Source organism: Perca fluviatilis, chromosome 16 (genome assembly GCF_010015445.1).
Source record: "Perca fluviatilis chromosome 16, GENO_Pfluv_1.0, whole genome shotgun sequence".
Classification (NCBI taxonomy): Eukaryota; Metazoa; Chordata; class Actinopteri; order Perciformes; family Percidae; genus Perca; species Perca fluviatilis.
In genome coordinates, this window is record NC_053127.1 from 30617174 (window position 1) to 30629544 (window position 12371).

General features: G+C 39.5%; 1 protein-coding gene across 4 annotated transcripts in view; it reads right to left on the reverse strand.

The window, feature by feature from the left end:
* The window catches only part of dscama (Down syndrome cell adhesion molecule a), a 113671-nt gene extending 106450 nt beyond the window's left edge, over positions 1 to 7221 (reverse strand). For 3 of the 4 annotated variants that reach the window (XM_039777640.1, XM_039777639.1, XM_039777638.1), the window contains exon 1: positions 6366 to 7220. In XM_039777640.1, the coding sequence (XP_039633574.1) occupies positions 6366 to 6408 (43 nt within the window). In that variant the 5' untranslated portion in view covers positions 6409 to 7220. Of the gene's footprint in view, positions 1 to 6365 lie in introns of all 4 variants that reach the window. The other variant, XM_039777637.1, reaches the window with a different exon arrangement.
* Positions 7222 to 12371: the final 5150 nt, after the last annotated feature.

A 12371-nucleotide genomic window follows, 5' to 3' on the forward strand; every position in this document is an offset into this window, starting at 1 on the left:
TTCTAATTGCCAGCAGTGCACTGGCTCCAAAAATAAGTCTGTTTCTATGAGAAAATGACCCTACTTCTTACTTGCTTTATTTTCATAATGAGTTTATGGGTCTCAGTTGCTAGTTTCAAGTCTTATTCAATCCAGCATGATTTTCATTTAGTAAATGATGATCCCATTTTTTTTTAAATAGACGATTAAGCAGTGGATGCTTTACGGCGTGGCCACCTTTTTGATAGAGGCGTAGCAATGTGTATCCATGGTACTGTGTACATTTAAATAGCCGTGAAATTGTTTTTTGCCCATGTTTTCATCATAGAACTTTGACCCTTTCATAATGTGTTTTCACTTTATGAATATTAATTGGTACATTTAGTTTGCCTAAAATGTATTGTCCAGCATACTAAAAGAAACTTTAAGGAGTCGGCTGTTTTACACATTTGTTTTGCTAGCCGAAATTAGCATTTTTTAATTACACATGCACCTTGCTAAACAAGCTAGCTAGCACTAGCATTAGCTGGTAACTTGGTATTAAGCTTAGCGCTCCTCAACAGCTCCACCCTCCCATCCAAATATTGTCAATTCTGGCTCCAAAAAAAACAAGATGGCAACAACTAAAATGCCAAACTCAAGGCTTCATAGACGATACAGTCAATAGTCATGTTAGACATCAAGTGTTGACTAGACAATGAGTGAAGAGCAATGTCCAGGGCCTTTTATAGAATGGCCTAAGCTCAACTTAGCTTACGTCTTACTGTACCTGCATGGCCACAACATTAACCTACTGCATGCAGTAGGTTAGCCCTATTTTATGATGAAAGCTTACAGACACAAACAACACAACTAATTGGCACCTTGTTAAGTCATCAGCCCAGTTCACAAATGCAAAAAACTCCAAAGGTTACATAGTTTACTCACCAATACTGTATTACTGTCTTAGTGTACCAATGATATTGTGCGCGAACACTGGCAATACATGTCATACAAAAAGTCAAAGTATTTCTAGTAATAATAATAATAATTACTATCAAACTAAATTGTAGTATTGTGTCTGTCAATAACCACCTAATTCAAATAGAAAAAGTAAAACAAACCAAAAGCAATATTCTGTCCAAGTGTGCTTTCTGGCTGTGGATGCAAATTCAGTCAGTTATTAACAAATTAAAGACCAGTAATACGTTATTGTGACATCCATGTGAAGTGGCAGATGTAAAGCAAATGCCAGATTGTGGTAAGCATCTATAACATGTTCATTTTATCAATAAAACATTCACAAGCTTGGAAGTCTCTTAAAAGCTGTTGTCATATCTGGCTTTCAAATGATGGCAGAACGTTTTTCTACCCCATTTGCCTTGACCTTATTAAATCCAACTTCATATTTTTCTTGACACTGAATAAATCCTCACACTGTTCCCATGTCTGTCACATCAGTGATTGTTATCAAAAGCAGTAGAACACTTATAAAAGTAAATTGTGGCACTCAATATGTACTGTGGGCTATAACTAGGCAAAAGCTAGTTAAAGGTAAAGTAAAGTAAAAGCTTTGTCTTTTTCCTATTGGATATACAATAAACATTGTTGAGTCTTAATCAGTGTCCAACAATATAATGGTCAGATATGTTGAAAAGGGCCTAAAATAGCCTTGTTTCTGCATGGAAAATCAGGTTGATTTGATATGATTCTTTAAGCTTTAGATACCACATAACACAAGCTGACTCAGTGTCCCTTTTCCCCCTCTCTTCCTCCTCTTTTTCTGCCTCACTACACACTATCATCTCCTCAAGCATTCTGGTCTGGGTTAAATGAAACCTTTAACAGTTCAATGTGCACCCATTAACATATGCTTGAGTCTACTCTCGTCTGAACAGCCAAGCTAAGGCGCAAGCACACACAGTGGGGTGACACAAAAATCTTGACCCGATGGCACTGACACATCCTGGTGTGATTAGTGATTCCATGAAAACAGCATGCCACTAATACCTTCTTATATTAATCCTTATGCATGATATTAATTAATAATGAAGATAAAAAAAAAAAATCTAAACTTCATTCAAACAATCCAAATACATGTTAATAAGTCTATTTTACTAATTATTGTGGAATTAGTATAGGAATCTTCAGGAAATTGAATTCGTTTGATTTTGTGTTGTGATACCACACTGAATTATAGTGAAAAAGGAATTGCCTGTGGTGACTGCAAATTATCATAACATGTAAAAATGTGGGTTAAATGAATGTATTAATATTCTACCGCTGTCAAAAATCAGTATATGATGAATACACTGGTATCATCAGTAAATACAGTCACTCTGTTCAGAACCAAAACAAGACAAGACTACGACTTACTTAAAAAAGAATAATCACAGTATTTCCAGTGGCCTACATTGTGTTGACTGGTGTGTTGATATTAATGTGCTGCTGAGGATCTGAGCTCAGCTGTTGTTTGCTGATGTGTGTTGCTGTGACCCTGTCAACCCGTCCTGACTCTATGTGAAGTGACAGATGTATACCAAAGGACACCAGTCTGCACAAACCTAGTTTCCCACTGGCCCTTATGTGACCTCTAAGCAACGCTGGTTTGACTGGTGATAATTGGCCAAATCAATAAAACAAATAAAACAAACTTACCAATGTATGCAACATCAAATCGTCAAACTCCTCTTAAAGACAATGTTTCACTTTTAACAAACAAATGCAGTGCTGTATCTTGATGAAATGTCTATAATGTTTGTGAATAAAGGGTCTTAACATGGTGTTCAAACCCTAACCCTGTTTCCTAGAAAATACAACTGCATACTGCTAATTTGTTTGGCCAAACACGTTTTCAGGGAAACATAATTGCAGCATGGATTATGTTCACTGGCAACATTTTGTTTTGAGTAAAGGAAGTACTACATTTTTGTGCTGTACGTAAGAAGTAAGAAGGTGGTTGGGGTGGATGGTGGGTGATCAAAGTGGACTTAGACACTGCAGACCATGGTGAGGTTGAGGCAACAAAAGCACTTGTGTAAAGGTTGTGAAGATTGTGGCCTTGGTTAAATAAATAAAAAAGTGCTTTAAATCCACCCAGTAGACTACAGACATCTATTCAAATAAATGAGTTGCTCTTAATTGGTAAAATGATATGGCTACACACCATTGAATGACGTCCACATGTGTGTCGTGTCTTCATTGCAAACCCAGCTCTCCTCTCTGTGCTTGACTTGATTATAATCTCTATCCTCATCAGGGTCAATTCCGTGCCTTGGTTACTCCTGATCAAAATGAACAGTCTAACTGCCGATGACAGGTATTCAGATGCTCAACTGTTTTTTATCTTTAATCCTCCAGAATTGTTGTTCAGCATGAAGGAGCTAGGAGACAGTTTTCTGTGTTTAATTTGTTGCTATGATGATCTGATCTTTTTTTTAGAAAGAAACTGAATTCTGCTCCTACATTAACCATGTTTGAAGTCTGGATCAAGTCAAACGGAAAATGCTTATGTTTTAATAAGTGGAGGTACCTTTTCTCCAGCAGCCCCTCGTCATCCTAAATGGAAAGCTAAAAATACACATGCACAGAGTGATACCAAGAGCCAATTGAGGAGCTCCGCTTTATATTTACACAGCTTATTAGCGTCCAATTGAGCATGTGTCAGATTCCCCCCCTCCCCTGAGGTAGCTGAGCAAAAACAACATTATGCCATTTCCCCAATTTTATCTCTTCATAACTAGAATATGTTGCTCCCATTCCATTTAGGTTTTAATAGACACTTCTGCAAGAGCACTTTAAAAGCTCAAGCACCTCTGGAGTGAACTCTACAGCAGATTTTACCCTCTACAGCTGTGAATTGTTTATATCTGCTGTAATGAGCTTGCAAATGTGTCCTCAAATTGGCAAACGGCAATTCAGAGCAAATTGGAATTTGTACAGTTGATACTATTCATAAATGACCACTGCAAAGCTAGTGGTTGTAACCTTCTAAAGATGTATTCTACTAACAGGCAATGCAAATATCAATCTCTACATAAACAGCCATGAAACCTAAACAGACAAAAATCAATTTCAGCATTTGAGAAATAAAGCATTTCAATCAGGTCATGTGTTGAAATGACATGTGGCTAGATTGTTATGGGGAAAGAGTGACGGGCTGAAATCTACCAGGAAGCATTGCCAGGGTCACCTGAATAGAGTGCAGTGTTGCTCAAGCCCAAAGCCCACACTGCAGCAACACTCATTACCCAGGTCTCCATAGAGACAACCTCAGCAGCCCGTACTGGCCCTAAAAGCCTTTATTTCAGCAAGCTACATCTCTCTGTCCAGAAGAGGTGCAACATGTACAATTCTGACGGAAGCTGCTCATTAAGACTAATCTTTGCAGGTCTGTTCGGGGAAAATAAATGTGCAGCAGAGAGAATACCGTCTAAGATCAACAATCACAATCACTTTCATTTTGCCTACAGTCCATTTAGCATGGTAGAGAAAGAAGCAAAATACAAAGAGAGGATTGTCATAATGCACTCTGGGTAATTCTAAATGCTGCCACAAAAACCACATTTGAATCTCTGAATCAATAGAAAAGGTCAGTGTCAAATGAGCCGAGTATGTCGATATGAATGGTAGTGCATCAGCGGCGACCACAAACGTAGCATTCATCACAATTACAAGTGCTGCTGCTGCCATTCAAAGTTTCCATGTAGATGTCTCTAGCAGCAGCCATTTTGAAACGCTGTTGCCTGGACCAAAGCGACTGAAAAAAACCATTCAAAAGCAAAGCAATGGATCGTGCTCAGCAAACAGAAATTTCAGCACAGCATGAGATTTGAAATGGACATCAGTGTCCTCTGTTTCTTGAAATTGTCTTGCCTCAGTTACAGAATGGAGTCTTTGCTACACCACCGTCACTGCTTTAACTCCATTCTCTCCTATAAATAACAACTGCCTTCATTGGACCCTTCAGCATGGCCACAAAATGGTTTTTCCTGTCATCTAAGCTTGACGCATTGCCATCTACTCTCAGTTTGCATTGTGTCCCCTTTGGATCTTTTAAATCCCTTTCCCTTCGTCTACCTTTCAAAAGAACAACTAAATACCCCAATTTTCTTTCGAGCTGATTTCTGCCCCCCAACACGCACATCCCACCCCCTACCACACAGCCCCGTGTCCTCCTCATTGCCCCCCCTTCCTCACACACCCTTCTTGTATTCGCTGTAAAAACCAGTCACCTTTAAGTCCAACAACAAATACAATAGGCACTAATAAACCTATCTTTTGAGGAATTCACTGCACAAAATAGGATCTGGATGCATTTTGCAAGATGTGCACATGGGCAAGGGTGATAAGGGCTTGTCTCTTTTTTTCCAATCCAAAATGACTCCATGCCTGTGCTTCTAATATGGCGGGTGCAATGCCAGAAAAAAAGCACAGCCAACCTATTTAATCCTTTTTCTAGAAGAAGTACTCGACAGATCTAACAGAAAGCATGCAATCATGCTTGCATGTCATTTAATACTTAAAATAAAGCATGTACTTTATATAGGCTATTATAATGCATGCAAGTAAATATATGTATTTTTCATTAACATACTTCATGGTTTAGGAGTGGATTTGTGAACTGAAAAATTATTTTTAATCTTCATGAAGAAATTATTTCAGTTCCATGGAGTGAATAACTGTTCTGTTTGAATGTAATTCACGGGCAGGTTTGAGATTTAAACAAACAAATGGTGAATGCACCAGGTGTACATGCAAATGTGTTACAACAAAATGATTCACAAAAAGATCGTTTTTAATAAACCACACGTGTGAAACAGTGAAAGGTAAACTGTTAATATGCACATGAAGCATCTAAAAATGAAAATGCACTCAGACTGAGGCCCAGTGCAGTTTGATGAGAAAAAATAAAATAATCCTTTATTGACAAACTGAGAATGAAGCAAAAATAATTTAGAGGTTTTATCTTGGGGCCTACAATTTCCACACAAAAAATGAATTGCACAGAAACTAAAATAACAAATATTAAAAATGCCTCCTTGCTCATGCAGTACAGACTGCACCTATCACTCAACCTACATTTCTCCTCTCTCCCTCTCTCTATTTGATAAAAGGGTCATCTTAAATGTTGAAAATGCATGAGTGCTTAAAGGTTCACACTCTTCATCTCTTTAAAGGTTAATGTGTATAACTATCCGACACCCAAAAAGACCCACTGTCTGTGTCAGGACATAGCAACAGCCTGTTCAGGGTTTAATTTTCCAGGACAAAAAAAAATAAAAATAAAATCTATCTCTTCAATGTGGGAATGCTTACAGGCTATTTAGGATATTATTTGTACACTCTGTCCGGCCGGGATAATTAACATACACTTATAGTTAAACATGCACAAATGCATCACCTACCATTCAAGATGCACTGGGAAAAGATAAGAGCCAATATCCACATGCCCCGCTCCGTTCAATATCCAAGCTTATGCTTTTTCTTCTTCTCTCCCCGCACTCTTTCTTCTTATTTCTTCCTTTTATTTCTTCAACAAGTCAATTGCAATGAAAGAAAGGAGAGCTTGCAAATCTCTCTCTCTCTCTCTCTCTCTCTCTCTCTCTCTCTCTCTCTCTCTCTCTCTCTCAATTCTTCACGTTGGGAAGAAGATGAAGAGGAGGAGGTTTGAGCGTCTTCCTGCTGCTGATTGTCTTCTGGTACGGCGGGAGATAGTGTATGATCCACAACTATGCGTCTCCCCTTCCTTTGGACTGACCGCACCGCACCGCACCGCACCGGGCCTCAGTGCAGCCGTCCCCCCGTGTCGGAGCGCTGCTCTGCTTGGAACATGAGGGAGCTCGGCTCGGTGCGCTCCGTTCCAGGTGAGCTGTGCCGCTGCTGCTGCTGCTGCTGAGTCAGAGGCTGGAAACGCATAGGACAAACGGTCTATGCGCACACCCAACTCCACGGTTAAACAATTAAAAGAACAAACCAAAAATTCGGAATAAAAGAAAAATAATCAATAAATAATAAATAAATGAATAAGTTAGCAATCTATGCACTGACAACAGCCAAACATGTCATCTCAGGCATATGGGAAAAAATGCGTAAAAGTTGAATTTTTTTCGAGGATTAAAAAGCGCATGGAGTTGATTGTTAGCTGCGCTGAAAACTCATTCTCTCTTCGCCGCCTCTCTCCGTCCGGCGAGCAACAAGCACACGCATCTTCCCCCTGCAGCCGCACACACAAACTGCGCACACTGGTCCCTGCGCTTAAAACCTGCCCTGCCTCAGAGCACTGTGGAATAAACCCTCGCCTCCTTCGCAGCAGATTTTCTCCCTCTCCATTGCCTTAAAGGTGCAGGGGTGGGGAGTAAGGGGGCGCACAGCTGAGCCTCAGAGAAAGCATTATAAAAATAAACTCTTTTGTTTTGACACAGAGGCGGGATCAAGGTGTTCCACTCAGAGAGGAAAATCTGCACATTAACTTAAGCAGGAGAGAATTAGCCAATGCTGGACATCCTTCTATGGTTTGCTGGTACAGCTGTGGTGTAGCAAGCTGGAGGATGGATGCTGAGGGAGGGAGGGATGAATGGAGGGAGAGGGAGTGATGTAGGCTACACCTGACTGGATACAGTGTAAGCATTTGGTGAGGGAAGAAAAAAAAAGCAAAATTATCTTAATTGGAGGAGATCAGATCCTGTCTTTTAATGTGCTTTCTGGATAATTTATGAGCCCCAGGGGCAGTTTGGGGATCCTGCCAGCCTTACCCCTGCATTCATTAATTGACCTTGACAAATATAAGCAGCGACCCCCCCAATGCACCAGGGGGCATCAAACAGCGGCCATGTCAGACATCCACAGCCCCCTGCAGGAGTTCACCTCCATTCAAGCCACAAAGGAGGAGGCTGCAGATTAATATATGAAAACTAAAGTGCTCCATGCTAAAGACTTAGTAGTTTCAATATATTTAATTTAAAAAAACAATTACCAAAAACTGTAGATTTTGTCAATCTAAAAATGTTTCCTTTTAAATCTTCAGCGAGCAAACATCCGTGTTATGTTTTTCAGGCACAGTGTTGTTATAAGAAAGTCCCATTTACATTATATGTTGAATTTGAAATTCTTCTGAAGGCACTGACACAATGGTAACTCCATGTGACTGTTTGAATCTAGCGTGGCCCATTTATGTTCAAATACTGGAGCAGGCGAGCCAGGCTTTAGCCCTGCACCCAGATACAGTGTCTGTCTCTTAGATTTAGCATCCACATCAGACCTGCAACATGAATATGCTCTGCACCAGGAATACAGGACCTGTCACTGCCTGTCTGGCCCCTGCATGCGCTTCCAGCCAGGCATCCCCAAAATAAAACACATCATTATCACTGATGCCAACCATCCGAACCGAGATGGCAGGGAGGAAAAAATGCGCTATTCCTCACACATTAAATCCAAAGTATTTTTTGGTTTATGTTGAATTTGCCTAATCCCCCTCCCAGTCTCCTTGCCTCCCAGCAGTGAGGGCGTTTGTTGTTCTTCCAGTTCTGCTGTTGTGTTTCTTGTAATGCGCACGCCTCCTTTTACTCTGCTTGCCGCTATACAGCACTGGTCTGCAGCACCCCACTACCCTTTTCAAATTATTATTAGAAACCACAGTGCAGACATTTTGCTCCAGTTGTAGTCAGTATAGTACCTATAGACTGTCTGTGAATATGAGGGAAGTCATTAGATAAACTGGCTTACACATTGAAAATCATTGATATCTAAATTCACAAATTGGTGTTTTTTGTGTATTCTGATGTACTGTTAGATTGCCACATTTTGGCCTTATCTCATATCTCTCATCAAGTCAAGGAAGTTTGCTTCAAGACTTGAATATCATCTAAACCAACAGAAAGTCTCAGACAGACAAATTCAATTGCTCCAATATGAGCAAATGTGAATTAGCTAAATCCAAACAACTAAATGTAACCTATTTACAACAGACACATATAGTTACTGGTTTGTACTGTTGACCAGATACACAGACAAAGCCAAGAGTACCACTTACAGTGCTCAGCATAAGTGAACACAACCATGCTAAAGTTGACTAAAAAGAGGAATAAAAAAATCATCTTTTGGAAATTGATCTTAATGCCTTAATTAAAACAATTAGGAAAAATCCAACCTTTAAGGACACCAATTTTCTTTGTGAATGAATGTTTCGTAAATAAATAAATGTTCTTCCTTAAAATACAGGGGGCATACATATACACACCCCTATGTTAAATTCCCATAGAGGCAGGCAGATTTTTTATTTTTAAAGGCCAGTTATTTCATGGATCCAGGATACTATGCATCCTGATAAAGTTCCCTTAGCCTTTGGAATTAAAGTAGCCCCCCATCATTGACATGATCGGCATGTTTTTATTCCACCCTAACCAAATAGCTGGTTTGATTTGCACGGAGAGATGATCTTATGGAAAGTACCCCATGCCAATCTCTAGTTATGGTGAAGGGTATGTGGTGATGTGGGGCTACTTTAATTCCAAAGGCCAAGGGAACTTTATCAGGATGCATAGTATCCTGGATCTATGAAATAACTGGCCTTTAAAAAATAAATCTGCCTGCCTCTATGGGAATTTAACATGTATTTTATGAAGAACATTTATTTATTTACGTTACATTATTCATTCACAAAGAAAATTGGTGTCCTTAAAGGTTGGATTTTTCCTAATTGTTTTAATTAAGGCATTGACATCAATTTCCAAAAGATGATTTTGTATTCCTCTTTTTAGTGAACTTTAGCATGGGTGTGTTCACTTATGCTGAGCACTGTACCTTGGCACTGACCCCATTCCTCACCAGGCTTGTTGATTTTTTGCCTTTTTTTTTTTTTTGTCTTGCTATGTCCAATAATTTAGCCATATGGTAAACAATTCTCTTTAGGGTTCATCCTAAGAGGCTGTTTGGGTACAGAGATTGGATTAAAATCACTGGCTCTGTGGTCATAAAGAGCTCAAGCCCTATTCTCTAATCCCTGCTTTAACTCCATGATACATTGTGAGGTTATGATCAAATCAAAAGGTATTATCCTCTTTAAACCCTTCTGTTATTTAAACGTCAAACCTTTACAGACATTTCTGTGACTTCTTTTTTGTTCTGATGAAGTGGTGCACTGTGCTGAAAATCTGGCACAAAAAACTGCTTGGTAAAGTAAAATACAAAAGAAAGTAATTACAAATAAGAGAAATTTCAACTTTGGCAATGTTTTCATGTTTTCAACATCACAAATATCGGTAACAAACTTATGAAACAAAATTATTGTTTCATAAGGAATGAATATTTCTCTCAAGTATTACAATATACAGTGTGATGGTGAATTTAATGTGCTATTCTACTGGCCTCGAAGGAATACTTCATCTTCAAAATGATCATTTGTTGTTTTTCTCCAATGCCTTCACAGTGAACGAAGAATCCAAAAACGGAAAAGATTCTTCCCTCAATGTGGAGGCATGCGAGAACATGTTTCTTTAACCCTTGTGTTTATTTGAAAAACTAATTTAAATGGTTTCAAAACATTATCCTGACTAAGCTTCGACATAAACCAGTCTGTAATCCACTAGACATCCTCTGATCCTAACTATAAGTCAAAATAAATTATAATTTCTGCTTTTTTTAAACTAAACAATTAGGCATTATGTCATATAAATTAGCTTTATTGACCATGAATTGACCAACTAGTGGCAAAAATGTAAAAAAAGTGCCAAAAAATCAATCAAAGTCAATTTTGACTGTTGGCTCAGTTGGTAGACAGGCGCACATGTATAGAGGTGTATACCTCGACGCAGAAGGTCCAGAGTTCGAATCCGACCTGTGACGATTTTCCTGCATGTCATCCCCCTCTCTCTCCCCTTTCATATCTAGCTGTTCTTTCCATTAAAGGCTGAAATGCCCCCAAAAAATCTAAAAGAAATATATATATATATATACACACACATTTTGAACCGAAAGGACAACGAGTCTATGGTCGACGGAAAGATAACACAAGGGTAAGGAATTCTAGGTAACACGGGGAGAGTAATTAAAATATACAAATGATCATTTTGAGTAGTTATGATGCTGCAGTTTACTAAGAATAAATGTCAGCAGGGTGCGAACTACGTGGGAGCTAGGGGGAGCTCGGCTCCCCTTAATAAGAGAAGGGCTCCCCTGAAAACGTGATTTGTGAAATTTTGGTGGGTTTTTAAAAATACTGACAATGTGTCATTGACGTGCAATTTCAGTTTTGTGAAATGTGATTATCGTGGATTATTATGTGTAAAATTGCAAAAATATCATTCATTCATGCATGACGATTTAAACCTAATTCACTTCAATAAAGATAACTATACATGCTATTCTTGTTATGAGCATCAAGGTGTAGCGGTGCTGCGGTGCAAATTCAACTCATGTTTAGTACATGTTAACTCAAAGATTCGTAGAAAAAATATAAAAGTTGGAGGCCATTAATTGGCGCGCAAAGTCCTTGAAATCCACTCTGCAGTTAGCATCATATAGCCATGGCAAAAAGAAAACAAGGCAGTTTAATTCATTTTGGTTTTACTAAGAAATTGTGTAGTGATGACGTTAATAGCACGACCGATGCACCTGCTGCAAGCCCTGTTGGCACACCTCCCAACGGGGTGACAACGCAAGAAGAAGCTGAAGAAATAATGTCCTCTCTGGCTGAAGATGATCCTAACCCCTCTTGATCCTCTCTTTCCCATTAAATTGGAACAGCCAGCAGTGGAGAGACTGGAAGAGCCCGTATACGTGGCTGTTTGCTAAGGATGGAAGCTTGGGGTGCGTCGCTAAGGTCTAATTGAACGGAGGAATGATGGTATTCTTCGGTAGCCTGAGTAACTTTAACCGTTGTTCATGTGAAATCTCAAAGACAGCTTGATGCTTTGTTTATAGACTATTTGTGGCTGGCTGTTTGCTGTTTGACCTACCAATTCCTGTCGATAAATTATGATAGGGTAAATCCTGTATAGTGCATACACTTGTAGCTGTTATGTATCTTTGTAAGTCATTGTAAGTCGCAAGCGCACAACACCCCCCCCCCGTGGAAAAAAAGGTAAAAGTGGGCTCCCCCGAAGGCCACTGTATAGTTCGAACACTGAATGACACGTTACCTGCTGTTCTTTCAAGAACTTGGTCAGTCACGTCTGAGAATGAAACATGACATGTTGTTTCAGTTTTATTTGTTTCATGTAGCAATATCTAGCTCTGGGGAGTTTACTCCCCGGAGTCCTTATGTTTCTTCTTCTTTCTTCTTCTTTCTTCGCAGGATGCGGCCGGGAATTGCAGAGAATCGCAGAGCATAGCTCTGCAATTCCCGCCCATCCTGCTGCGTCCTGCTGCGTCCTGCTGCATCCTGCTGCGTCCTGCTGCATTCGCCGCATCCA